This window comes from Leucoraja erinacea, chromosome 3, assembly GCF_028641065.1.
Source record: "Leucoraja erinacea ecotype New England chromosome 3, Leri_hhj_1, whole genome shotgun sequence".
Lineage (NCBI taxonomy): Eukaryota > Metazoa > Chordata > Chondrichthyes > Rajiformes > Rajidae > Leucoraja > Leucoraja erinaceus.
Genome location: NC_073379.1, coordinates 55,184,188 through 55,212,160, shown reverse-complemented (window position 1 = coordinate 55,212,160; position 27,973 = coordinate 55,184,188). Strand labels below are relative to the sequence as shown.

The window sequence follows — 27,973 nt, the reverse complement described above, 5'->3', positions numbered from 1 at the left end:
TTAATGAACCAGAAATCCAGACCAGTTCAGATCTTTAGATTATTACAAGTTAATAAAATGGAGAGATCTGAGGAACATGCAACTGGATCCTCGACTTCCTGACCAACAGACCCCAATCAGTGAGGATAGGGGACAAATCATCTTCCACGATAATCTTCAACCAGGAAGCGTTCTTAGCCTTCCTCTTTAATCCTTGTGCACCCACGACTGTGCAACCATGTACAAATCTAATTCAATTTTCAAATTTGCAGACACCACAACCATTTGTGGGCCGGATATAAATAATGATGAGAAGGAGTACAGCAGGGGTTGGCAACGTATGGCCTCCGGGCCTAATGCGGCCTGTAACCCAAAATCATCCGGCCCGCAGGCGTATTATTTCCCCCCGCATTTATCCATCCCACAGACTTCTGTCATCTCCGGTACCTCCCGAGCCCAAGGCCGCGGTGACGCAAGGAGAACTGCGCTGGCAGCCGCAATGGCACCAACCTCTGGCTGTACCGCAGCCTGCACAGAGCTGCCGACACGGCCGCACGCCTTCTGTGTCTGGGCTTCACTGTCGTGATCATGGATGTCAATAGGCTGGGGACGAGTGAGTATTTGAGCCACCGCCTTCAGGACAGAGCCAAGGCAATGGTCCGTAGGTACGCCATGTTCATGAGCGGCCGTAACTAGGGGCCAGTGCTCAGGGTGGCATCCTCGAAGGGGCGGGATCTATGTGAATACGTGATTCAATGGCTGCCATCCGGGGCGGGATCCATGTACACGTGATAGATGTGGCCCGCCATCCGCTCACAGACATGTGTCCTGGCCCATATGCAGAACAAGGTTGCTGACCCCTGGAGAACCTCGTGTCCTGGTGTCGAGTCAATAATCTTTCTCTCAATGTCAGTAAGACAAATTTGTTAGTAATCAACTTCAGGAAACATTGCATTGACGATGCTGAAGTAGGGATGGTTGAAGACTTCAAATTCCTAGGAGTCAATTTCAACAACTTCTCCTGGACCACCCATATTGAAGCAACAACCAAGAAAGCAAACCAATGCCTCTATTTCCTCAGAAGGCTGGCATGTCCCCTACAACTCTCACCAACATCTACAGATGCACAATAGAAAGCATTTTATCAGGATGCATCACAGCTTGGGTACGGAACTGCTCCATCCAAGACCGCAAAAAATGTCAGTGAATTGTGAACGCATCACACAAACCAACCTCCCTTCTATTGACTTAATTTATACCTCATGTTGCCTCGGCAAGGCCAGCAGCATAATCAAGGATGAGTCGCACCCTGGTCACTCCCTCTTCTTCCCTCTCCCATCTGGCAAAAGGTACAGAAGTGTGAAAATGCACACCACCAGATTCAGGGACAGTTTCTTCCCAGCTGTTATCAGGCAACTGAATCATCCTCCCACAACCAGAGAGCAGTGCTGAACTACTATCTACCTCTTCGATGACCCTAGGACTATCCTTGATCGAACTTTGTTGGCTTTGCTTTGCACTAAATGCTATTCCCTTATCAGGTATCTACAGTATACACTGTAAATGGCTCGATTGTAATAATGTATCGTCTTTCTGCTGACTGGTTAGCATGCAACAAAAACTTTTGACTTTACCTCAGTACACGTGACAATAAACTAAACTGAACTGATGCATTTCAACTACTAAAAGCAGGAACTGACAGGCTGCTCTATGTTTCTTGGACAGCAGTGAGCTTTGGGAAAGCATTGCTGGCTGATGGGGTGTTTGCAGATGTCTGCAATCAAAGTGGGTCAGGTAAATGTATTGAAATGTATTGCCGTTTTGGTCCCCTAATTTGAGGAAGGACATTCTTGCTATTGAGGGAGTGCAGCGTAGGTTTACAAGGTTGATTCTCGGGATGGCGGAACTGTCATATGCTGAGAGAATGGAGCGGCTGGGTTAGTACACTCTGGAGTTTAGAACGATGAGAGGGCATCTCATTGAAACATATAAGATTGTTAAGGGTTTGGACACGCTAGAGGCAGGAAACATGTTCCCGATGTTGGGGGAGTCCAGAACCAGGGGCCACAGTAAAAGAATAAGGAGTAAGCCATTTCAAACGGAGACGAGGAAACACTTTTTTCTCACAGAGAGTTGTGAGTCTGTGGAATTCTCTGCCTCAGAGGGCGGTGGAGGCAGGTTCTCTGGATGCTTTCAAAAGAGAGCTAGAAAGGGCTCTTAAAAATAGCGGAGTCAGGGGATATGGGGAGAAGGCAGGAACGGGGTACTGATTGGGGATGATCAGCCATGATCACATTAAATGGTGGTGCTGGCTCGCAGGGCCGGACTTAGGAGGTGCGGGGCCTAATTGCGAACAATTTTCATAGAAATATAAATATATAATTATAAATGAGTCATATTCATTCATTCAGGTGAGTAATATGACAGTGAGTTGGCATTAGAAAAATCTTAAACCGCGCACGCGCAGATTGTTCTCTCCGTAAAAATACAAATAAAAATAAAGTAACAATTCAATTTGCCCAAGGCTTCCAAATCTCCTTCTTTCTGAATTACTGAATGGGTGGGGAGTGGAGATTGACAGCAGGTGGAAAGATGGTGGGAAAAACAGGAACACACCGGGACATCATGAATCAGTTGTCATCTTATTGAATGGCTATACTAGTTCAAGGGACCAATTGGGGGGTATTCCATTCACAGCGTGTGGGGAGTCTAGCCAGGGGTAAAGTTGCGGGGAGGGCAGGAGCGTTGAGAAGGAGGGGGTCGGGGTTCATGCCAGTAACCCACTCACTCACCGCTGCCGCGACCCTCCGGGCGCGGAGCCACAGCATTGTGGCCGGGGAGGGAAGCAGCTCGCGTGGCTACGAGCGGCCGCCATCACCGGACAGTGGAACCGACTGCCATCTCAGCGCCTTCTGCCGACCCGCTCACCTCTGGCAGTGCTCTCTGTCAGAACAGCGATGGGACCAGCTCAAGAGCAAAGATCATAGGGCGGAGTGGGTCAGCGGGTGATGGATAACATCACAGTGGGCGGTGGAGTTTACTCCTGTGTCAGCGCGAACAAGGGATCAATTGAGTTTACTTGTACTGACATAAGGAGTAAGCTCCACCGCCCGCTGTCCAGTTATCCTTTGCCCGCTGACCTGGATGCTGGAATAATCCCTGACCCCCTCCTTCTCAACGCTCCTGCCCTCCCCGCAAGTTTACCACTGGCCAGACTACCCACACGCTGTGAAAGGAACTCTTCCCTCCCCCGCCCCAGCAGCGCTGTCCTTTTACAGCGGCTTCCCATCAGCTGCTAGCATTGAGGGATAGACTTGGCTATCGTTCTTGATGTTGCTGCACTGAGGGATAACAAAGTCTATCTTTCTTGGCTAACAACCTAACCTTCGGCCTCCAAGATGCAGGTCCTTTTTCTATCAATGTTACAACATTTTGAGATTTAAAAAATCAAGTCTGCAAATTATCCCATCAGATAAAGCATAAAAGGAAGTTAAATTTCACACCTAATTCACTTTCATATCTTCAGTATTAAAAAAGCTATGGCCATTTTCATACTCAGAAATTAGCATCTTGGTCCCTATTGCTTTTCCATTGACTTAACACAAAAGCTGTGATCGAGGACAGTCAAAAGCCCATAACTTTCTTAAAAATTAAATGAACTGAATTCAATTTTCAGTTATTATTGATTGAAGCATTCTGAAACAAATATAACACATCTTACTTGGATGACCTGAAATTAAAGCATATAATTAGTTAATTACCTAATTGTAGTTAATTACAAGACTGCCTTGAAAATTAAAAAAATGTGACATTCTCAAGATCAGAACTTTAATATTATTGTATTATATGCTGTAAGTCCGTAACAGATACGTAAATAAATTACAATTTCTAGCAATAGACCGTGTCTTTATGGAGAAAATTAGTTGCTAGCTGGTACATTGGCATACCATAATCAGTAGCATCATCATACTCCTCAGATTGTAACCAATAAGCAACTATGTACACCTTGTTTTTCATCAACTTTTCAATCTTGGCATTGTAAACTACAAGTTTTTGCTCTTCAAACCACGCATGACATGCCTTTCTGCCCACTACTTTCCCATTAAGAATGTCCTGTAGATTCCATTTCTTAAGAAAAGGATAATTTTTAAAAATAGCCTAAGTATCCAAATAACAAACTAATCCCATTCACACAAGAATTCAGAATATAACATGATTTTTAAATCTCACTTTCATGAATTTATATGCCAAATGGAAGGAATTTAATGTTCAATTCCCATAAATTAATCTAGAAACATCTACTCAATATAATCAAAATCTCTATGGAACCTGCAATGTAGTGTTACATATATATTGCAATCAGTGATGGAAATGGGTTTTAGGAACTAGGGATACACTAAGGTCTGTGAGGCTGAGGTTGGGCAGGAAGTGAGGGGGTAGACGCTATAAGCCCCCCATGAGAAATTTTATTTAACTCTGAAATTGAGGATAGACTAAAGCTGGAGTAACTCAGCAGGACAGGCAGCACTGCGACTCTGGAGAAAAGACCCTTCTTCAGACTGAACTGAACTCTCATCAGTGAGAGTACTTGTGATTGTCTGAAGAAGGGTCTTGACCAGAAATGCAACCCTCTCCCCAGAGCCCCTGCCCGTCCCGCTGAGCCACCACAGACATGGGGGTCCACCTTCAACTTCAGAGCCTAACAAAAAACAGAGTGCTGGAGGAACTCAGCGGGCAAAGCCTGCACCCGCGGAGGGAACATATCACTTATCAGGAGCCACCACTGGCCAGGACACTCTCAAAGCGTGAATTGTATTCAAAGGAACGCAGCGTCATTAATACTTGTTCAAAACACAATTACATTTACTGAGGAATGTGGATCGATGCATTGACACATTGTATAACTAGTTAACTACTGGCTGTAAACAAGTGCTAACAGTAGTAGTTAACAAATTGTGTCTGATGGCCGTGCAGCGGTTGTTATCCATGTTCGTTTTGTAAATAAATCCGTATGGCAAATGTTTTTTTTAAACCTTTATTTAACAAAGCGAATTTGTATTTCCGTACAAAATACAGAAAATTAACGCGGGGCCCCCCCTTCGGCGTGGGGCCCAATTGGGAGAAATCGGTCCAATCAGCTTAAGGCCGGCCCTGCTGGCTTGAAGGTCCGAATGGCCTGCTCCTGCACCTTTTGTCTATTGAGATCACATATTTGTAAAGGAAAGTGACTATTCCTACACGATCATCTGGATTATTGTTATTCTACTGACGGTAGGTGAGTGGGGGTTGAGTGGATTCCTTGTGATTTTTTTCATTGGTATTAGATTTTCCTGTACTTTTTAAATCTCTGAAATTATTTATTGTCCAACCCTTATTGCCTCTAAAGAGTGGCTTGCTAGGCCATCTCCGGAAGTGGCGGCGCTGCCCAAGCAGCTGCAGCTCGCCTGCAGTCCGTCTGTCTTTTTTTTTTTTCTTTTTTTTTGTTTTCTTTTGTCTTGTTGGACGTATGTTTTAGTTTATTTTTAGTTGTGTATGTGTGGGGGGCGGGGGAAACTTGTTTTAGTCTCTTCCTTCGGGGGGGATGCAACCTTTTCTTTGTCGTATCTCGTCTCCGTTTCCGTCTGCGCTGAGGCCCAATCGCGGAGCTGGCGGCCTCCAACTGGGGCCGACCTCGAGGCTCCGGAGGCAGAGCCAGGACTCGCCATTGCGAAGCTGGCCGACTTCGGGGCTGTGGTGGCGCTGCGGCGGCGGTTCGACTTCGCAGCCTCGGAGGCTTCGGCCGCGGGCCCAGTGGATGACAACATCGGGAGCTCGCAGGTTGGTGACCGATTCTCCGGAGCTCCCGCAACAACAGCTTCATCCGCTGGACTTGAGGGTGGCAGCTTCGTCCGCTCCGGGGCGCGGAGTTTGAATCGGCCCGTTCTCGGAGCTCGGATCCGGCCGTGGGACTTACCATCACCCGGCGGGAGGGGGGCCAACATCGAAAGCCTGGATCGCCTCAACGCAGAGGGAGAACAAGGAAGGAAGAGACAAGGACTTTAAGATTTTTGCCTTCCATCAGTGAGGGGGTGCCTGGTAGACTCACTGTGGTGGATGTTAAACTGTGTTCATTGTGTGTTCTGTTATTTTATTCCGTCATGACTGCAAGGTACATAATTTTGTTCAAACTAAAAGTTTGAATGACAATAAAGGATATTTTATACTTCAGAGTCAACTACATTCCTGTTGATCTGGAGTTACAATGGATAGAATAGCAAGGATAGTAGTTTTCCATTCGACAGATGGATTTCTAAACACTACAGTTTATTTTTTTAATTATTAAATTTAAAATCCACAGCTGCCAAGGTACACTAGTATTTAAACATTGTGCCACCTGCATTTCAGATGCTTTTCTACAGTACCATTCAGTAGAGCTCAGCTTGATCCTCTGCATTATTTACAGATATGACAGGTTTGAAAAATAAACTCTCACATTGGTAAATGCTTTTGGAGCAAAGGATGAAGGCATCAGGAGTCAAGAGTGTTTAGCTGTCATACAACAGAAAACAGAATCATTAAATTCTTACTTGCTGCAGTATAACAGGCTTATAAACTCAATACTCATAGATAAGGTAATAAACCAAAAATATTACACTGATAACCGCAATACATGCACAAGAGCCCAAAGATCTTAGTGCAACCAACGATGGTGTGTAAATCATAGTGTACTTAATGTTGTGTAGTGTTTGAGAACCAGATGGTTGCTGGGTAGAAGCTATTCTGGAACATGGTAGTGATTGTTTTCAGAATTCTATACTTCCTGCCCGGTGGTAAGCTAGAGTGTGCATCTTTGCTGTTGGTTGCCTTTTTGAGATAGAACTTCCTATAGATCCTGTCTATGATGGGGAGGCCAGTACCCGTGATCAACCACTCCTGTAATCTCCTTCATTCCTGGGTATTTGAATTGCTGAACCAGGGCATAATGCAACTAGTCAATATGCTTTCTACCGTACACCTGCAGAAGTTCAAGAGTCTTCATCGACAAAATAAATCTCTTCTATCTTAATGTGCTGCATGCACAGCACATTAAGGAATACAGATGCAAGAGTCTGATATCAGACTGTGTTGAGTTAGATCCCCTGACATGTAGAATGCTACAATTTGCCCCAAACCTACAACAAGTGAGAGAATATTGAATAAAAATGGTTAGGATCCCCACTCATGATCCTCTATGGCTTCCAAACAGAATTGCATATATTTTTTACCAAAAAGTAACATTGGGCTGGGTATACTGCATTTGGCTGTAAAATGGCTTTCATATGTTTACATAAGACATTTTAAAGAGAAAAGAAGTATGCTGGGCAGATAATTAGTGATAAACAATATTGTATATAATAAGCAAAGTTAATTAGTTTCAAAATTAATTAATTGCTTGTAATCATGAAACATGTTGAAATTTCAAAGCAAAGGATATTTGTTCATTTCAGTTTTAATGGCCATGTACAATATTATGCAATTTATAAGGTACAATTTGGCAAGATAACAATTTGCAAATATGAGCTTTTCTAAATTAGAGATTGTGGCCAAATCCTAATCCAAAAAACTGAACATGGTCAATAGGTTAATGATAGTGAGGGTGTGTTAGTGTCAAAAGTGGTATCTTTCAAATGAGATGTTAAATTATGATGCCACTCCATCATGTAAACAATTGCATGACCTTATTTCAAAGAACAGGTAGGCAGTTTACTTCATATTGGTTACATGCTTAGAATTCAGGTCATAATCATTATTTGGTTAAGATGTTTAAGAAAGAACTGCAGATGCTGGAAAATCGAAGGTAGACAAAAATGCTGGAGAAACTCAGCGGGTGAGGCAGCATCTATAGAGCGAAGGAAATAGGCAACGTTTAGGGTCAAGTCGCTTCTTCAGATGCCAGATATTATTTGGTAATCAGTCCAAATCACCATGTTAAATATCTGGAGTGAATCCACATTATTTAATAATAAAAGGTCTGTCAGAGTTCTACTATATTAAATAAAAACAAAATTCTACTTCAAAGAGCAAAGAGTGTCTGCATTTCAGATTTTCATCCAAAGGAGTGAGTCATATCACCAGGTAATTTTAAAGACTGCAGGAAAAAATGAACTAAATAGTTTAAAGCTACTGGTGCAATCAATTTCCAAATAAAATTTTGGTATGAAGGATTTGTAAAACATACTATTCCCGAAAAACAGATGGAAAATCTGAACAATAACAGGAGCAGTAAATGTAATAACAAAGAACTGCAGTTGCTGGTTTACACCAAAGATAGCCACAAAATGCTAGAGTAACTCAGCGGGTCAGGCAGCATCTCTGGAGAAAATGGATGTGACGCTTTGGGATGGGGCCTTTCCTCAGACTGATTGAAGAGTGGAGAGTGGGGAAAACAAACTGGAAGCGAGAGAAAAACACGACAAATAAGGGCTGGCAACAGATCTCATGTAAGGAGGTTCCCCGATAGGCCGATTGTTGGATAGAAATGTGTGAGCCCAAGATGAATACATTGTTGTGAACACGTGGAGCAGGTTACCAGAGTTTTAGAGGGATGTTTGGAGAAGTCACCTAAAATTGGAAAATTCAATATTCATACCGTTAGGTTGTAAGCTACCCAAGCTGCTACTCCAATTTGTGTGTGGCCTCACTCTGGCAATGGAGGAGGCGCAAGACAGAAATGGCAGTGTTGCAATGGGAAATGGAGTTAAAGTGGTTAGCGACCGGAAGATCCAGTAGACCTTGGAATCTAAGTGTTCAGCGAAACGGTTTCTGAGTCTACGCTTGCTGTCGCCAATGTACAGGAGGCCACTTCCGGAACACGGTATGCATGGATGAGGTTAAAGGAGGTCCATGTGAACCTCTGTCGCACCTGGAATGTTTGCCAGGTCCCTGGGTGGAGGTGAGGAAGGAAGTATAAGGGCAGGTGTTACATCTCCTGCTGTTGTTGGGGAAAGTACCAGGGGAGGGGGTGGTTTGGATGGTAATGGATGAATGAACCAAGGATTAGTGGAGGGAGTGGTCTCTAAAGACAGAAAGGGGTTGAGCTGGGAGGATGTGATTAATGGTGGGATCACGTTGGTGGTGACGGAAAGATGGATGCAGAGACAAGTGTGGTGAAAGGTGAGGACCAGAGGAAAGCTGTCCTTATTGTGTCTGGGGGTAAGAGGGAGAAAGAACTGATGACACAAAAGAGGCGAGGGTGAGGGCCATCGATGACAGCCAGGGGAAAACCAATGTTCACTAAAGAATGAGGATATAGATACATAACAATAGGTGCAGGAGTAGGCCATTCCGCCCTTTGAGGCAGCACCGCCATTCAATGTGACATGGCTGATCATCCAAAATCAGTACCCCGTTCCTGCCTTCTTCCCATACCCCCTGATTCCGGTAGCCCTAAGAGCTCTATCTAACTCTCTTGGATATCCTCGTACGGAAAGCCTCATCTTGGGAGCAGATTCAATGGAGACAGTGCAATTGAGAGCAGTTTTGGCAATAGGCCGGGTGGGAGGAAAGTAGTCAAGATAACTGTGGAAATTGGCAGGTATGTAGTAGATGTCAGTTGATAGTCTGTCTCTTGTGATGGAGACAGAGAGATCAAGGAAGGGGAGAGAGATGTCAAAGATAGGCCAGGTAAATCTAAAGCAGGGTGCAAATTATTGGTGGTTAATGGTCCTAGAGTTCAGCATGGGTGCAGGAGGCAGCCCTGATGCAGTGGAGAAAGAGTTGGGGGATAGGGCCATTGCAGGCCTAGAACAGGGACTTTTGAATTAACAAACAAAAAGGCATGCATACCTGGCGTCTTTGCATTGCTGTGGAGGACAGATTGCCAGAGGTGATGAAATCAGAGACAGTCCGGGAAATGATGGCTTGGTGGTCATGGTCATGAGGTAGGTATGAGTGTGTTCAGAGGGTGTGAGATTGTAGTGGGTATGGAGAGTAGAGAAGTCAAGACGGTTGGCAGAGCTGTAAATGGGCTCACTGTAGAAATGTGAAATAAATTTTTAACATAAATTACATTGGAACCTATACAGAATCCGGAAAAATATTGGAAGTTTACAACAAATGCATCAACCATCTCTGCAAGATTTCTTTTAAGACCCGTTGAAGCATGCCATTATGTCCAGGGAACTGCTCCCTTCAGTCCCATTAGTTTGCCTGGAAACATTAAGTTAGTCCGTGTGATTATACTGGTTTTAATAGTTAAAATTAGCTACTCAAAACATATCTTTTTAATACTTTGTACCGTTTCTGAAACCTGTTTTCGTTTCTTCATATAGATTGTTGATTTAAAACAATATTTAATGCATTTTCCTTACCTTGGAAAAAATAAGGGGTCTGAATCTTTCTGAATATTACATCAGACTGTAAACAGTTAATTCAAACAAAATGAAGCTAAAAAAGTGCAAATGTGAAATCACTACAAGGTAATAAATACCCATTTAGGGGAGGTGCAAGATTCAGAATAATGTTTTGAAGGGAACATTGAAAAGTACAATTTCCTGGGATTTCTGTGATTTCTTTATGAAACATGTAAATCAGCGACAACAATAAATATGAACCCCAACTCCCATTATCACATCCTGTGCTAATTGGATAGATTCAGAACCAACCAGGCACTCAAAACATTCATTAGATTCCTCTGTTGAATCCCTGAACATGGCCAATTCCACCAATTTGTAGCAGTCATGGAAGCATTCTTTTGCCTCCCCTGAACCACCAGCAGATAATGCACCTCTTTACTCTGCTTTTTCACTTCCACATGGTACTTTAAGAAAGGGGAATATTCCACTTGTCTGAATGGATGTTGCTCCCATAACATAAAAGCACAATACTACATTGTTTCAAAAACATTGACTTTGTTTGACTTACAAAATGCAATTTTTTGCTGTGACTTCTTTGACAGCATCTCCCAGATCCATGGCTTCCTCACATCACAGACAGATGGATACAACACTTTGTGAATATTGTGAAACACAAGCTTAATGGGCCTATCCCACTTAGGCGACTGCAGGAGACTATACAGTCACCACATGGTCACCACATGTTCGCGGGTGGTTGCCGGGGAGTTGCCTTCATGGTCACGAGGAGTTCCCGCATTCTGGAAACTAGTCGCAGCCTCAGTATGTTCGGCGAGAATTTTCAAGCTGTAGGTGGGTCGCCAGGAGGTCCTAATGGGTTGCCAGGAGGTCGAAGGTTCTTGTAGGTTGTAGCCGGTGCTGACTGGTAAATTTCATTGGCTCATTGGGGAAAAAAAGGTAAGCGGTAGCTTTCAGAACCAAGGATAACAGACCGGTAATGTTAAACGTCCACCGAGCTTCACAGCTGTGTATCTCTGGCTTCTTAAAAGTTGTCTTCACTCCTTCTTCCCCCTTCTCCTCCCCTCTTTTAAAGTACACTGTGCTTTAGCCGTCTTTTTACAGCGCCAACCTTCCTGTTCATCGCGACGTGTGTCTGTTTCACCTTGGCTTTGCACCGTGTGAATTTTATAGACAGCGCTCCCCCAGTCATGCTTTTTGCCCCCCTGTCCCCCGCCTACATAACTCTGCTGGTGAAGGGGAAGCGAATGTGTGTGTGTGTTGTTTCAAAAACATCAACTTTGTTTGACTTACAAAATGCAATTTTTTTGCTGTGCTTCGTTCCAATTGCCGTGTATTGTGAAACACAAGCTTATCCCACTTAGGCGACTGCAGGAGACTATACAGTCACCACATGGTCACCACATGTTCGCGGGTGGTTGCCGGGGAGTTGCCTTCATGGTCATGAGGAGTGCGGCAGTTTGAAAAAGGCGAGTTCCCGCCGGCAACTTGAAAAGTCGAAAAATCGCCTAAGTGGGACAGGCCCATAACTCCTGTTTCCCCAACTAGACTTGACAAAGTGTTGCAGATCTTCATTGTTGCTGGATCAAAATCTTGGCACTACTTACCAAATATAATTCAGTGTTCAGGGATTGCTCCGCCATTCAGTATGACCATGGCAAAACATCATCCATATCAGTATCCTGCTCTCAACGTCACCCCAAATCCTTTGATTCCTTCAGTATTAGAAAATATTTTCCAAGTAGTCTAGTTATAGCTCAGGAGGGAGCCATTTAGCCCATCATGTTTGACTCTCCATTATAGCAATTTTCAGCAATTCCAGCCTCTTCTTCAGATCCTTGCAAGTTATTTCTCAGAATATATTTATCCAACTTACTGTTGAAGACTATGATGGAACCTGCTTCCACACCTGCTGGCAATGTAATCTGTATTCTAACCACCTGATACTTTCTTTCTGAATATGCTAAATGACTTGGCCTCCATTGCCTTCTGCGATAGAGAGTTCCAAACGTTCACTATGCTCTGAAAGAAGAAATTGTTCTTGATCTCTGCTCTAAATTGCATGCTCCATACCCTGAAGTTGTGACTAACACCCACTCTCCCCTCCCCTAACCATGGTTCTGCACTGTCAAAAATATGACTGTTCGAATATTATAGGTTTTTAGTAGATGTTGTTGCATTCATACGATGAATATTGGTCCAATTGACCTAATTGTTCCATATATGACAATCTTGACATCTTGGGAACTAATCTGGATAAATAGGCATCCTTGCACACCTTCCATAGCAAGATGGTCTTTTCTCAGAGATCAAAACTGCATACAAAGTTCTAGACGATGTCTCACCTGTATTAGCTTTTCCAGCTGTAGTCGGACATTCTCACTTTAATATAACTCAGGCCCTAACACTGATCACTGTAGGATTTGATCTACCATTCCACCCATCCATTTATTTCAGTTCTCTGCTTACTGTCATTCAACAAATTTTAACACATGCTAGAGTATGTGCTTTAATTTTATATACTAACTAAAAAGTGTGGCATTCAAAGGCCATCGACAAGTCCAAAAGCATCTTATCCACTGGTTCTCCCTTAGGTGCATTCTCAAAGCAGGATTTTTTTTACCATAAACTCACGCTGACTTTATCCAGTAAATGTTTTCCTGTTATTACATTTTTATAATAAAAGCTATAATTTTCTCTGCCACTGAATTTAAGACTTTCACCAGTGTGTAATTTCCTTTGCCTCGACCCTTTTTTTAAATAGTGGAGATATATTTGCCATGTAATAAAGTTTAAATAAATTTGTAAAATGAGTACAATTGCATCTACAAGATTGCAAGATTACTTTCTTTAGTATGTGTAAGAAGGAACTTCAGATGCTGGTTTACACCGAAGATAGGCACAAAATGCTGGAGTAACAATGTGGGACAGACGGCATCTCTGGAGAGAAGGAATGGGTAACGTTTTGGGTCGAGACCCTTCTTCCTTCTCTCCAGCAATGTTGCCTGTCCCGCTGAGTTACTCCAGCATTTTGTGACTTTCTTTAGAAACATGGAACATAGAAAAATAGCTGCAGGTGTAGGCCATTTGGCCCTTCGAGCCAGCACCGCCATTCAATATGATCATGGCTGATCATCTAAAATCAGTATCCCGTTCCTGCTTTTTCCCCCATATCCCTTGATTCCTTTAGCCATAAGAGCTAAATATAACTTTAGAAAATACTAAATTTAATATTTTGGGATGTAGACTACAAGGCCCTGCAGATATGTTAGCTTTTGCTCCTAATTTTATAACATTATTTCTTTACTTTTTTTTCTTTCAGTTCCTACATTTCTATGAATGATTGAACTGATTGATTGATGTAATTCCTCACCATTATGGCACCATAGTAGAGACCTGCCTTTACTATGTTATTAGCTCTCAAAGCTCTTCTTTGTGCTGTCGCTTCATTTAACTCTCAGCCTTATTCTAAGTCTTCCACTTTTGCTTCTTCCTTTTATATTTCATTTTGTTTCCTATTTTCCAAGCTTCCATATTCGTTCTTCATCTCCCACCATTCTAGTTTAAACCCTCCAACAGTGCAGATTAAAGTGCCCTAATGTTTGGGACAAAGACCCATCATGTGTTTATTTGCCTCTGTACACAACAATTTGAGATTTGTAATAGAAAAAAAATCACATGTGGTTAAAGTGCATGTTGTCAGATTTTAATAGAGGCCAGTTTTATACATTTTGGTTTCACCATGTAGAAATTACAGCTATGTTTATACCTAGTCCTCCCCAATTCAGGGCACCATAATGTTTGGGACACATGGTTTCAGGGGTGTTTGTAATTGCTCAGGTGTGTTTAATTGCCTCCTTAATACAGGAATAAGAGAGCTCTCAGCACCTAATCTTTTCTCCAGTCTTTCCATCAACTTTGGAAACTTTTATTCCTGTTTATTAACATATAATAATAATATATTTTATTGTCATTGCACAGAGGTACAACGAGATTTGGTATGCAGCTTCCATCCAATGTAATAACTTAATTAACTAAAAACGTAGACACCCAGAGAAACAAGATTAAAAAAAAAACAGTTAAAGCAGTATAAAGTGCAAATAGGTCTGTGCCGGGTCGATGTGTGACGTGACCATCCGAGGGAGACAGTTCATGGGGGGGGGGGGGGGGGGGGGGGGGGGGGGGGGGGGTGTGGGGAGGTGGGACACTCAGCAGGGCACCAAAGTTGCGCCAAAGAAAGTCAAGGAAGCCATTATTAGATTGAGAAATAAGAATAAAACTGTTAGAATCATCAGCTAAACAGGCTTAGCAAAATCAACTGTTTGAAATATAATTAAGAAGAAATAGAGTATTGGTAAGCTTAATAATTGCAAAGGGACTGGCAGACCAAGGAAGACCTCAACAGCTAATGACAGAATAATTCTCTCTATTATAAAGAAAAATCCCCAAACACCTATCCAACAGATCGGAAACACTCTTCAGGAGTCAGGTGTGCATGTGTCAATGAACATTATCCGCAGAAGACTTCATGAACAGAAATACAGAGTAAATACAATTGACTGCATTGGTGCTACCTCCTGCACCCATGCAGAACTCACTGACTTCATCCATTTCACCACTAACTTCCATCCGGCACTCAATTCACCAGGGTCTCTTCTATATCCCGTACCTCCGCTCTCACTCCTCATCCACCCACTCCCAACAAGGGCAGAGTCCCCCTTGTCCTCACTTCCACCCAACCAGCCGTCACATACAACAGATAATCCTCCGACATTTTTGCCACCTCCAACAGGATCCCATCACTGGCCACATCTTCCCATCTCCTCCCCTTTCAACTTCCAGAGACCACTCCCTCCCTGGTCAATTTGTCCCTTCCCACCTAAACCACCCCCTCCCCTGGTACTTTCCCTTGCGACCGCAGGAAATGCTACACTTGTCGCTTTACCTCCCCCCTTGACTCCATCCAAGGACCCAAGCAGTCTTTCGAGGTGAGGCAGAGGTTCACCTGCACCTCCTCCAACCACATCTATTGATCTGCTGCTCTAGGTGTCAACTGCTGAACATCAGTGAGACCAAGCGCAGGCTTGGCGATCGCTTCGCCCAACACCTCGATTTGCATTCACAGTTTGCATTAACCAACCTGATCTCCCGGTGGCTCAGTACTTCAACTCCCCCTCCCATTCCAAATCTGACCTTTCTGTCCTGGGTCTCATCCATGGCCAGAATGAGTCCCACCGCAAATTGGAGGAACAGATTTCGCTTGGGTGGTTTACACCCCAGTGGTATGAACATTGACCTCCAATTTAGGAAGTCTTTGCTTTCTCCCTCTTTCCCCTCCCCTTCCCAGCTCTCCCACAGCCTACTGTCTCGCCTCTTCCTTTCTTCTTCCCACCGTCCCCACCCCCTACATCAGTCTGAAGAAGGGTCTCGACACAAAACGCCACCTATTCCTTCGCTCCATAGATGCTGCCTCACCCGCTGATTTTCTCCAGCATTTATGTCTACCTTCGATTTTTCCAGCATCTGCAGTTCTTTCTGAAATACAGAGACTACACTGCAAGATGCAACTTCTGGTTAGCTGCAAAAATAGGATGGCCAGGTTACAGTTTGTCAAGAAATACTTAAAAGAGCAACCACAGTTATGCAAAAAGGTCTTGTGGACAGAATGGATGAAGATTAACTTATTTCAGAGTGAAGGCAAGAGCAAAGTAAGGAGGAGAGAAGGAACTGCCCAAGATCCAAAGCATACCAACTCATCTGTGAAACACGGTGGTGGGGGTGTTATGGTCTGGGCATGTATGGCTGCTGAAGGTACTGGCTAACTTATCTTCATTCATGATACAATTCCTGATGGTTGTAGCATAACAAATTCTGAAGAGTATAGACACAAGTTCAACCAAATCCCACAAAACGCATTGGCCGGCAGTTCATTCTACAGCAAGACAATGATCCCAAACATACTGCTAAAGCAACAAAGGAGTTTTCCAAACCTATAAAATTGTAATTATTTGAGTGGCCAAGTCAATCACCCCGATCTGAACCCAATTGAGCATGCCTTTTATATGCTGAAGAGAAAACTGAAGGGGATTAGCCCCCAAAACAAGCTTAAGCTAAAGATGGCTGCAATACAGGCCTGACAGAGTATCAGCAGAAAAGACACCGAGCTACTGTTGATGTCCATGAATCGCAGACTTCAAGCAGTCATTGCATGCAAAGGATATGCATCAAAATACTAAACATGACTACTTTCATTTACATGGCATTGCTGTGTCCCCAAACATTATGGTGCCCTGAAATGGGGGGGCTATGTATAAACACTGCTGTAATTTCTACATGATGAAACCAAAATCTTTATTAGAATCTGACAACGTGCAATTTAACCACATGTGATTTTTTTCTATTACAAACTTCAAATTGTGGAGTACAGAGGCAAATAAATAAACGATGGGTCTTTGTCCCAAACATTATGAAGAGCACTGTAACACAAAGCCCTTCTTGCCCATCCTCTCACCCCGCCAGTCCCCATGGTATTAGTCCCTATACTGCTCAGGTGTAATTCCAATGTTCCAGGGATCTCCATCCCACCATGCGCATCTCCCCCCCCCACCCCCCTACCCCTACCACCCTCCACTGCAGCCATATATTCATGTTATCTTCCTTTTCCTCCAATCTATATTTTAGCTAGCATGTGGATGTTCATGAGCATTCTGAAAATGACTACCTCTGAGGCAGTGCATCACCACAAGGACTTTCCGCTGCTGTCTTATTAGGTGGAAATTATGGATAGCCAATAACTCGTTACCTTGCTTGAAGTGGCCACATGCCAAAGAATATATTGTAAACCCATTTTGCAAATTTAATATGGGCTCATCAGAATGTCTGAATCAACTCAGGCAGGGGAGTTACATAGTTTTCACTCAGTTTAATAAATTATCCCATTGCAAGCCTTTTGCACATTTTATGCTCAGTGATACATTTGTAATGGAATGTTATTGACCTGAAACATCATGTCCACAGATGCGGTCTGAGCATTTCCAGCACTGAGTTGAATTTTGTAAAGTTCCAATTGCTGATAGAAACAACATTTAATTTGATTTTCTTCTCTTTGTTCAGTTAGTGAGTAGAAAATGAAGTAAATACAAAAAAATAATCTTGACATTGGAAACTGGTACACCACAACTTTCATCACAATTGATCAAAACTCCCTGCTCAGCATTCCTGTATTTTTTTGAATATCTACATCTCTCATTCTGCAGAGCTGGCAGATTGTACATTCATCCAGTTACTTGGTTAAGCCACTGAATGACCAGAGTGCAAAACTTTCCAAACATCTCATAGGAAATAAATACTTAACTATCACAATACAGTTGAAGGTACTAAACTCACGTACAGGAAATATGGCAAGAAGCTGGGATGATATGGTGGAGGTGGTAAGGGTTGCTGTGAGCGATATCTGCGTCCTGGCAGTCTTCGAGGCATGAAATGAGGATACGGCTGTTTGGGAGCAATAACAGACAACAGTAAACATAAACTGCAGTCAACATTTGCTCTCAATATCATCCATAAATTTGCTCAACTTCTCAATGAAACAAGGAACTTGATAGTTAATTATCATCAATAAAGAACACTTACTGGAAATCAAGTTTTCAAAATAATCAGATTTATAAAACCCTTCTGCAGGGCTTCATGCCACCTCTAAGCATGCTGAAAGCAGCCAGTGAATGGAGTGAGGCATCTGAGTTGTTCCTGTAGATACATTTTGTGAAGTAATATCACACCAGAACAGCAAATCCATACACCACAGATGAGATAGTATTTACCTTTATATTGATATTTACTTATTTCTTGTTTTAGAATTATTATCTATAATGTAATAATCAAATTGCTCTCTCAAAATAACTACAACCACTTGCATAAATGTAACAAACGTCCCTGAAGAGAAAGTTGGTGGTGCAGAACACGACATTTAGCAAGACACGCGTTAAGTTTATATTGGATTAATCAGTTTCTTTGGGGATATTTTTTATATAATTCATATATGATAAATTAAATTAACTCTCAATTTACAATCAAAACAAATTTGGCAATTTCAAAAGAAATTAACTACAAGTCTTCAGCTAAATTGATTTTCTTTAAAACATTTTAATTCCAACCCATACACTGTTATCTTCTTTCTCCAACATAACCCCACGATCAGTAGCCAAATATTGAGTCTGAAGAAGGGTCTTGACCTGAAATGTCATCTATTCCTTCTCTCCAGAGATGCTGCCTATTTTGCTGAGTTACTTCAATTTCCATTATTGATTCCATTATTGATTCTTTAACATGGGCTAATGCCCTAAAGTGCTACATATGTAACAAAATAATTCTGGTACACACAACAAAGAAAGTGAAATCTGTGCTTTCCGTCCATTTACGATTCTGGCAAATCTGAGATGGTCCTGGTATTCTGCTGTTTCCATGAGGAGTCCAACGGTTGAATGACAAAAATGTAATCAGAAGCATTTGCAACCTTTTGCATTGATGACCAACCATAGACATTCCTATGATCTCCACCATAATAGAAACTAATTCAATCAATTTCATTCATTCCATGTGATATAAAGAAACAGCTTTCTAGTCTCAAAGATGGCGGGACAAAAGAATACAAGAAGAATTGGAAGTGCAGGCAATTTGGCTCCTCAAGTCTACTCCTCTATTTACTGAGATCATGTTTGATCCAATAGAAACCTCATCTCCACATTCCCATCTACTTGCAGTTGCCTTTCATTCCTTACTTACTCATACCTGTCTATCCATCCATTCCCATCTTAAAAATACTCAAGAGGTAGGACTTCCGGTGACGCCATGACAGTGAAGGCTGTGTAGTCGACTTGCTCTCCGGGAGGCCCTCTTCAAACCAGCCATAAAGAAAAAATATATTGTGGTATACGCGGCCAAAGGCGTGCTGGTGGCTGCCCGAACATGATGGGTCGACATAAGGCGTCCGAACGCGGAGGAAAAGGAAAGATTAAAGGACAGAAACCGACAGGCGACGGTGAGTCCGACAAGGAAGGCCCGCTAATTCTCTCCGAGTTGAGAGTTGATAAAAGAACAAAAAGAAGCCTCAGAAGATACAAAACAGAGACTAATGAGAGTGGAGGATAAAATTAAGGATTTAACGGCTCAAATGGAAAAGCTGGAGGGAAAATTGAAGGAAATGGGAGGACAGAGCAAGTTTAACAGAAGATAAGGGAATGAGACACGAGAGGGCAATTAATTACCTGTTACAGAGAGAGACTAAGCTAGCGGAGAAAATCTTGGACCTGGAAAATCGAGCGAGGCGTAAGAATTTGTGGATATATGGAGTTACAGAGGGAAAGGAAAAAAAGGACATGTTCCAGTTTGTAACTGAACTGTTGAGGAATTCCCCAGAACTCCCGTAAGATTTATTTATTCATATTGAGAGAGCACATAGGTCCCTCGCAGACAGACCGAGAGTGGAGGAAGCCACACCAAAATCCATAATAGTCAGATTTGTGGACTATTACATGAAAGATATCGTGCTGCAACAGGCTTGGAAGCAACAAAAGATAATATATGAAGGAGACAGAGTGTATTTTGATCAAGATTACTCGCCAGAAGTCCAGAGAAAGCGTAAGGAGGTACGACAGGTGATTAAGCAACTGCGGGAGAAAAATATCAGAGCCAAGTCTCCATTCCCGGCGAAGCTCAAGATCTTCCTAGATTCCGGAGTTAAAGCCTTCAAGACACTGACCGAGGCAGCACCCGCACTGGAGAAGATGGGGATCCACATCAGAACGGAGTCCAGAGATGAGTTGAATGCAGGATCATTGGTCAGGGGGCACGAATAAAGCCAGCGGGCAGAGAGGATTGACAACTTTGTCAGAGAATGATCTTCGCACCATTTTGGGTATCACAAGAGAAGGACTATAGACAGGTTTGAAATAACTACAGAAAACGTGGGTCCTATGGTAAAATGACTGCAAGTATTGAGACAATGAAGTGGACAAATAATATGTATATGAAAATACAATAGTATATGGAGATATAAATAGTATGCAAATAGTATGTACATATACTCTGCGGTGTTGTTTTGAAGAAGGTTAATTATGCTACGTTTAATAGTACGTATACGGCTAGTTTTGTATTCTATATTTTTATTTTATTTAAATGCACTATTTAAGAGAGGGATTGAGGGGGGCTCTCTTGGGTGGGTGGAAGATACCTGCCATTTATTTTTGTTTATAACTGTAATTTAGAAGTCCCAAAGTGGGATTTAGAGCAACCTTACTTTAGTTGCAACCACACATAAGTGGGCTACCCAGAAGAGACCTAGTCACATCTCTTCGCCTTTTTACACCAGTTAGTTCAGGTAGTCCAGATAGGTTTGTTAGGTAGGAAGTACCTTTAAAAAAATATATATTTCTTGTCTTATGTGTAAAGTTTTATTGTTTATTGATCTGTCTGTTTTGCAAATGTCTTTTATTGTTGCATCGCACCCTAGTAAATTGCATTGCGAGTATAGCGGATATTCACAGGCTAACCAGTGCGGATATTCACAGGCTAACAAGAAACAAAAATGGTATAGAAAGCAACTAATGGAATACACAACGTGGGATAATGACTAATTTAAAGATAGTAAGTTATAATGTTCACGGTTTAAATCACCCCATAAAGAGGAGAAAAATTCTGAGCCAACTCAAAAATGTAGGATGCGGAGTTGCATTGATACAGGAAATTCATTTGGTGGAAACTGAACATAAAAAGCTTAGAAGAGAGTGGGTGGGTGAGGTATTTAGCGCCTCCTATGGGAAAACGAGAGGGGTGGCTATCCTTTTCAATAGAAATTTATTTTTTTCAGTAGAGAAAGTACTCCAAGATATATTGGAGAGATACGTAATGGTAATTGGTACAATAAGTGGGTGGTAGTATTGATAATAAATATTTATGCACCAACGGAAGATGATTACTCTTTATTTAGAGACATTACAAATGTAATTGCAGAAAATGCCAAAAGTTTGATAATACTTGGTGGAGATTTTAACGCTGTTCTTGATGGGAGGCTGGATAGATTATCAGATGAGTATAACCAAACAAAAAAAAACACAATACTAAATAACATGCTATGGGAGTTAGGATTAGTTGACCCATGGAGATATAAAAATCCAAGGGGGAGGGACTATAGTTTCTTCTCGAACGTGCACAGGAGCTATTCACGTATCGATATGTTTTGTGTCCTCAAACAATATACACATAGGCACAACAACAATCAGTGACCATGCGCCCATAATCCTCACCCTGGAGCTAGGAACAGAAAAGTGATTTAAATACTGGAGAGCAAACATTTTTGATTGACCGATACGGTAGTGACCCAGGAAATTAGGAATTGTATTAAAGAGTACTTTGACTACAATGACAATAGTGAAGTAACACCATCTACTCTTTGGGATGGTGCAAAAGCAGTAATAAGGAGTAAAATGATCGAAATATCGAGTAGAATAAGGAAGAACAGGTTGAAGAAGCAATCTGACCTGGAAAGTAAAATAAAGGTATTAGAAGTAGAACACAAAAATAACAATAAAACTAAGAATCTTTTAAAGGAACTAAAACAAAAAAGACATGTTAGAAGAGCTTCTAACATATAAAGTGGAAAGAGCCCTTCGATTCTTAAACCAAAATTACTATGAGAATGGAAACAGGGCTAGTCGCCTTTTGGCATTTCAGTTGCGTAAGGAGCAAGCTAATCGAGTGGTTTCCAAAGTTTTACATCCGGTTTCTAGAAATTTCGTTTCACAACCACGAGAAATCGCAGAAACGTTTGCATCCTTTTATGAACAACTACACGATTCTCCTGAAATCATAGATAAAGAGGAAAAGATTCTTCTCTGGATTAAAAATGCCCTGCCTCTCCCAAGAAGAAGCGATAAATATGACAACACAAGCAGAAGAGCAGGAAATAAAAGAAGTATTTAAAAAACTAAAGAACAACAAGTCCCCGGGGACGGATGGGATTCCAGGAGAGTTTTATAAATGTTATAAGAACGAGCTTTCTCCGATTCTGGCTAGAGTCTATAACTATGCCTTGTCTGAAGGTAACCCACCGAGATCATGGGCTGAGGCTATAATTTCTGTTATTCATAAGGATCCAAAGATCCCACTGGATGTGAAGGCTATAGACTGATGTCTCTTATGCAATGACCAAAAGATACTTAGTGCTATATTAACCAAGAGAATCCAAAAAATTATAAAACAATTTTGATACATCCTGATCAAACAGGGTGGACAGGGAACCAATAATATTAGGCGGGTTCTGAACATCATGGCACATGCAAAAAGGAAGCATCAGACTTCAATGTTATTAAGTTTAGATGCCCAAGAGGCTTTCGACAGAGTAGATTGGGTCTATCTTGAACATACATTAGATAAAATGGAGTTCCATACAAAATTTATAAATTGGGTGAAAACACTATATTCAAATCCAAAGTCAAGAGTGAGGGTAAATGGATGTTGCTCTGAGTTTTTTGAATTGAAGCGAGGAGACAGTTTGAGTCCCCTGCTTTTTGACTTATGTTTAGAGCCGCTCGCAGAAACCATCAGGCAAGAGGACCATATAGAGGGCATTAAAGATGATAGGGGGGTGGAACAAAAAATGTCACTATTTGCAGATGATGTTATGATCTATGTGAGCAATCCTATCTCCTCAGTGCCTCGCCTAATGCAAGTCTTAAGGAACATGGAGTAATATCGGGATATAAAACAAATGACTCAAAATCGGAAGCAATGATGCTGTCAGGTCTATGGCCTTCGCAACTAAATGATCAGGTCAGGTTCCATTGGTCCAGGGAGGGTTTTAGATATCTAGGTATTGTCATCACCCCCTCTATTTCAGCATTGTTTGAAGCTAACTATTGCAAATTATTTAAGAGGATAAAGGCAGATATGCTCAGATGGGAGATTCTCCCTTTATCTCTAAATGGTAGAATTGAAGCTGTTTGAATGAATATTTTGCTCCAACTGCTTTTCTTATTTCAAAGCTCTACCAGTAGGGGTCCCTGGAGTGGCATTTAAGGCGTTGGACAAAGAGTTAACAAGATTTTTGTGGCAAAATAAGAAACCCAGAGTTAGACTTAAGACACTGTTATTATCAAAACAAAAAGGGGGCCTAAATATGCCCAACATTAAATATTATTACTGGGCAGCGCAGTTGAGAACCCTGATAGCATGGATAACAAATGATAAGGAAACGGGATGGGTGTAAATAGAGCAAATTTCATGTCCCAGTATTGTCCTGGCTGGGCTCCCATTTCTAAGTCAAGCAAATTGGAAGACATTAAAAATAGATAATGAATGGATTAAATTCACAATGAAAACGTGGTTGGCTATCAGAAAGCAATTAAATCTCTTCAATTCTATATCAACAGCAATGAAGATAGCTGCTAGTCCCAATTTTCTACCCAGCAAAATTGATAAGGGTTTCAGAAACTAGGCAGACAAAGGGCTCATTATTGTAGATCAGCTTTTTTGTGGGGGAGTTTTGAAATCATATGAGCACCTTCAGAAATAATTAAAAACGTAGTCCCGTAAGGTTATGGAGAAATGAAATGCCACCAAACGTTCAACAGTGGAAGGAAAGACTGAAAAGTGTACATTTGATGGAAAGTATAACAGCTAAACTCCAGTTGAGGACTGATGCCTTTAATATTATGTGGAAACCGGTATTACTACAACTGCCAAGATTGATTAAGGATACGATTGGATGAGCTTGCTCTGGTGCCTGTGAATAGGATGCTTTTACGATAGAACGTAAAGATGATTTGATGCGATGCGATGCTGATAGATGCTAGGTGATTTGTTGTTTTTTTTTGTTTTATTTGTATGTATATTTTGTTATGTCAATAAATGTTGAGTTCAAAATATATATATATATTCAAAGGCTTTGCGTGCACAGTCGTAGCAGAGAAATCTGTGTTCCTCTGAAAATCTGACCTCGTATTTCAAGAAGGTAACCTATTACTTTAAAAACATAGTCCCGATTTTCAGGTTCTCTTATGAGAGAAAACTTCATTTTCATATCCACTCAATCTAGTATACCTTCTTTAAGTTGCTTCCACCACATTGACATCCTTCATTGAATGCATAATATTCCCGGTCTCTCCAATGTTCTATACATCTTTTGGATGATGTATGACTATTTTTTGGATGCATTACTCTTTTTTGGATTCAATTCCCTTAGCATTGAATAGTAATATTCTGCTTAATCTTTACCAACAACATGTTGCACCTGTGAACTAGTCTCTTGCAAATCATATACATGGGTACATTGGTAGATCTCTTTAAATGCACGTTGAATGCAAGTAACAATGTTATACTTTGCATCCATTATGCTTTGGATTTTTTTTGCATTCTGTATTGGAAGTCACTTGTGATAAAACTTTAGCCACGTGACCCAAAGCACTTTAATGGTCTTACAACCTGGCCACATTTTACTATTATACCAAGGATAAAAATAACAACAAAAACATTTCTTACTAAATTAGCAAAGGGTTATCTATATTTTAATTTTGTATCTTCTACATCCGAGTGTAGTAAGAACACAATGAAAAAAACATTATAAATAATTACAGAGAAATGTGAGGTGTTACATTTTGGGAAGTCTAACATGGGCTGGACATACACAGTGAATGGTAGGGCTCTGGGGAGTGTTGTAGAGCAGAGGGATCTAGGAGTGCAGGTGGCCTTCATCAGTCAAAGAGTATTGAGTATAGAAGTTGGGATGTCATGTTTTAGTTGTGTATGATATTGGAAAGGCTGTATTTAGAGTATTGTGTTCAGTTCCGGGCACAATGTTATAGGAAAGAAGTTGTCAAGCTGGAAAGGGTACAGAGAAGATTTACGAGGATATTGCCAGGACTAGAGGGTCTGAGCTACAGGGAGAGGTTGACTAGGATGGGACTCTATTCTTTGGAGCACAGGGGGATGATTAAGGATGACCTTATAGAGGTGACTAAAATCACGAGAGGAATAGATTGGGTAGATGCACAGAGTCTCTTGCTGAGAGTAGGTGAATCAAGGACCAGAGAACATGGGTTTAAGGTGAAGGGGAGAAGATTTAATAGAAATCTGAGGGGTAACGGTGGGAACAAGCTGCCAGAGGAGGTAGTTAAGGCAGGGACTATCCCTATGTTTAAGAAACAGTTAGGTACATGGATAGGTACACAAAAATGCTGTAGAAACTCAGCGGGTGCAGCAGCATCTATGGAGCAAAGGAAATAGGTAACGTTTCAGGCCGAAACCCTTCCTCAGACGTTTCGAGCCCGAAACGTTACCTATTTCCTTCGCTCCATAGATGCTGCTGCACCCGCTGAGTTTCTCCAGCATTTTTGTGTACCTTCGATTTTCCAGCATCTGCAGTTCCTTCTTGAGGTACATGGATAGGACAGGTTTGGAGAGATATGGACCAAACGTGGGCAGGTGGGACTAACAACTGGGAAATGTTGGCTGGTGTGGGCAAGTTGGGCCAAAGGGCCTGTTTCCACGCTGTTTTACTCTATAAAAGTATTACATTCTAGTTAACACAGCTATGGGCATAGCCTAGCCATTCAAGTTACTATCTCACAGCTCCAGTGATCTGTGTTCTACGTTGACTTCTAGCACTGTGTGGAGTTTGCACTTTCTTCATGTGGCAATATGGGATTCCTCCAAGTGCTCCAGTTTCCTCGTGCATCCCAAAGATAGGCAGGTCAACTGGCCACTGTAAACTGCCCCTAGTGTGTTGATGTCGTAAAATTTGGAAGTTGATTAACGTGAAGAGAGTAAAGTGCGATTAAGTAGGATTAATGTAAAATGGGCATGTGATAGTTGGTGTGAACTTGGTAGGGGCAAAAGACCTCCATGCAGTACGATTCTGTAATCCTGAGATTTAGTAGGAAATAGACCAAGTGTGGGCTTGTTGGGCCCCGTCCCCAATGCAATATACCACCACACACCCATAGTCCCCAACTGCGCAGGCGCGGCTGACGGGTTCCCGTTGTGAGGTCAGAGATCCTCTTTGTGATGCGAGTGATGGCAACCCACCCCCAACTGCGCAGGCGTGGCCGGCAGATGGGAGCGCCACTGCGATGTTTTAAAGTATAAAATGGCTATAACTTGTAAAATATAAGATCAATGTGAACGCATCTCACTCTCCCTCTTAACTCCCCTATTCCCCATCTCCATTATCCTCCCTCTCCCCACCCTCCACCAACCTCTCCTTGCTTCCCTCACCCCCTCCCTCCCCTCCTATATCTTCCCCCCTCCCCTTCTCCAATATCTCGCCATCCCTCTTCCTACCCATATCCTCCTCCATTCCCCCAGCACTCCCTCCCCAACCTCTTCTTTCCCCTCTCCTGCCCTCCCCCACTCCCTCCCTCACCTCTCCCTCCCTCTCCTTTCTCCTACCCTCAGTCACTCCCTCCCTCCATAACCCCTCTCCCCTCCCTATCCTCCTCCTCCTCTCCCTCTATCCCCATCTTTCCCCCCACTCCTCATCCCCCGCTATGCCCCCCCCCCACGCTCCCTCCTCACCCCCACTGCCCTCCTCTCTCCCCCCCTCCACTCCCCCTATTGCCCTCTCCTCTCCCACTCTCCTTCCTCATCTCCCCCTCTCTCCCTCCCCATCTCCCCCAGGGTCCCGCTCCTCTCCCTCCGCCCGGGACTGGAGCATCAGAGCCGCCGCCCCCCCAGACCTAGCCCCAGCCTCAGTCCCTCCCTCCATAACCCCTCTCCCCTCCCTGCCCCCTCCTCTCCCTATATCCCCCTCCTCCCCCACTCCTCACCTCCCCCCTTTCCCACCCTCCACTCTCCCTTCTCACCTCCCCCACTGCCCTCCTCTCCCTCTATCTCCCACTCCCAACCTTCCCCACCTCATCTCCCACTTTCCCTCTTCACCTCCCCCACTTTCCCCTCCCTCCCTACCCACTCCTCTCCCTCAATCCCCCCACTCAACTCCCCAGGAAAAAAGAAGAGAGAGTATGGCCACATTTGAAAGATGGTGAGCAATTTTGGGCACCATATCTGAGGAAGGATGTGCTGGCTCTGGAGAGGGTCCAGAGGAGGATGATCCCAGGAATGAGCAGGTTAACCTATGATGAGCGTTTGTCGGTACTGGGCTTGTACTCGTTGGAGTTTAGAAGAATGAGAGGGGGACCTCATTCAAACATGCAGAATAGTGAAAGACCTGGATCGAGTGGATGTGGAGTGGATATTTCCACTAGTGGGAGAGTCTAGGACTAGAGGTCAGCCTCAGAATTAAAGTATGTTCTTTCAGGAAGGAGATTCAGGAAAGGCATTTCTTTAGTCAGAGGGTGGTGAATCTGTGGAATTCTTTGCCACAAAAGGCTGTGGAGGCTAAGTCAGTGGATATTTTTAAGGCAGAGATAGATAGATTCTTAATTAGTACAGATGTCAAGAGGTTATGGGGAGAAGGCAGGAGAATGGGGTGAGGAGATAGATCAACCATGATTGAATGGCAGAGTAGCCTTGATGGGCCGAATAGCCTAATTCTACTATTCCTTATGACAATAGGTATAGCATTTCAGGTTAATTATCTTTCTTTAAAAGCAATGCTCTGGCATTTTCTATTTCAGTCTTTTGTATTTTTATATACAAAATGTAGCTTGAAATTT

At 42.5% G+C, this 27,973-nt stretch overlaps 1 protein-coding gene across 3 annotated transcripts in view; it reads right to left on the bottom strand.

Moving 5' to 3' along the window:
* Positions 1-27,973, bottom strand: part of LOC129695617 (E3 ubiquitin-protein ligase RNF38) — a 123,414-nt gene that overhangs the window by 6,419 nt on the left and 89,022 nt on the right. For 2 of the 3 annotated variants that reach the window (XM_055632724.1, XM_055632726.1), the window contains exon 8: positions 17,698-17,801. In XM_055632724.1, coding sequence (XP_055488699.1) covers positions 17,698-17,801 — 104 coding nt within the window. Of the gene's footprint in view, positions 1-6,192; positions 9,970-17,697; positions 17,802-27,973 lie in introns of those variants that run through there. The other variant, XM_055632725.1, reaches the window with a different exon arrangement.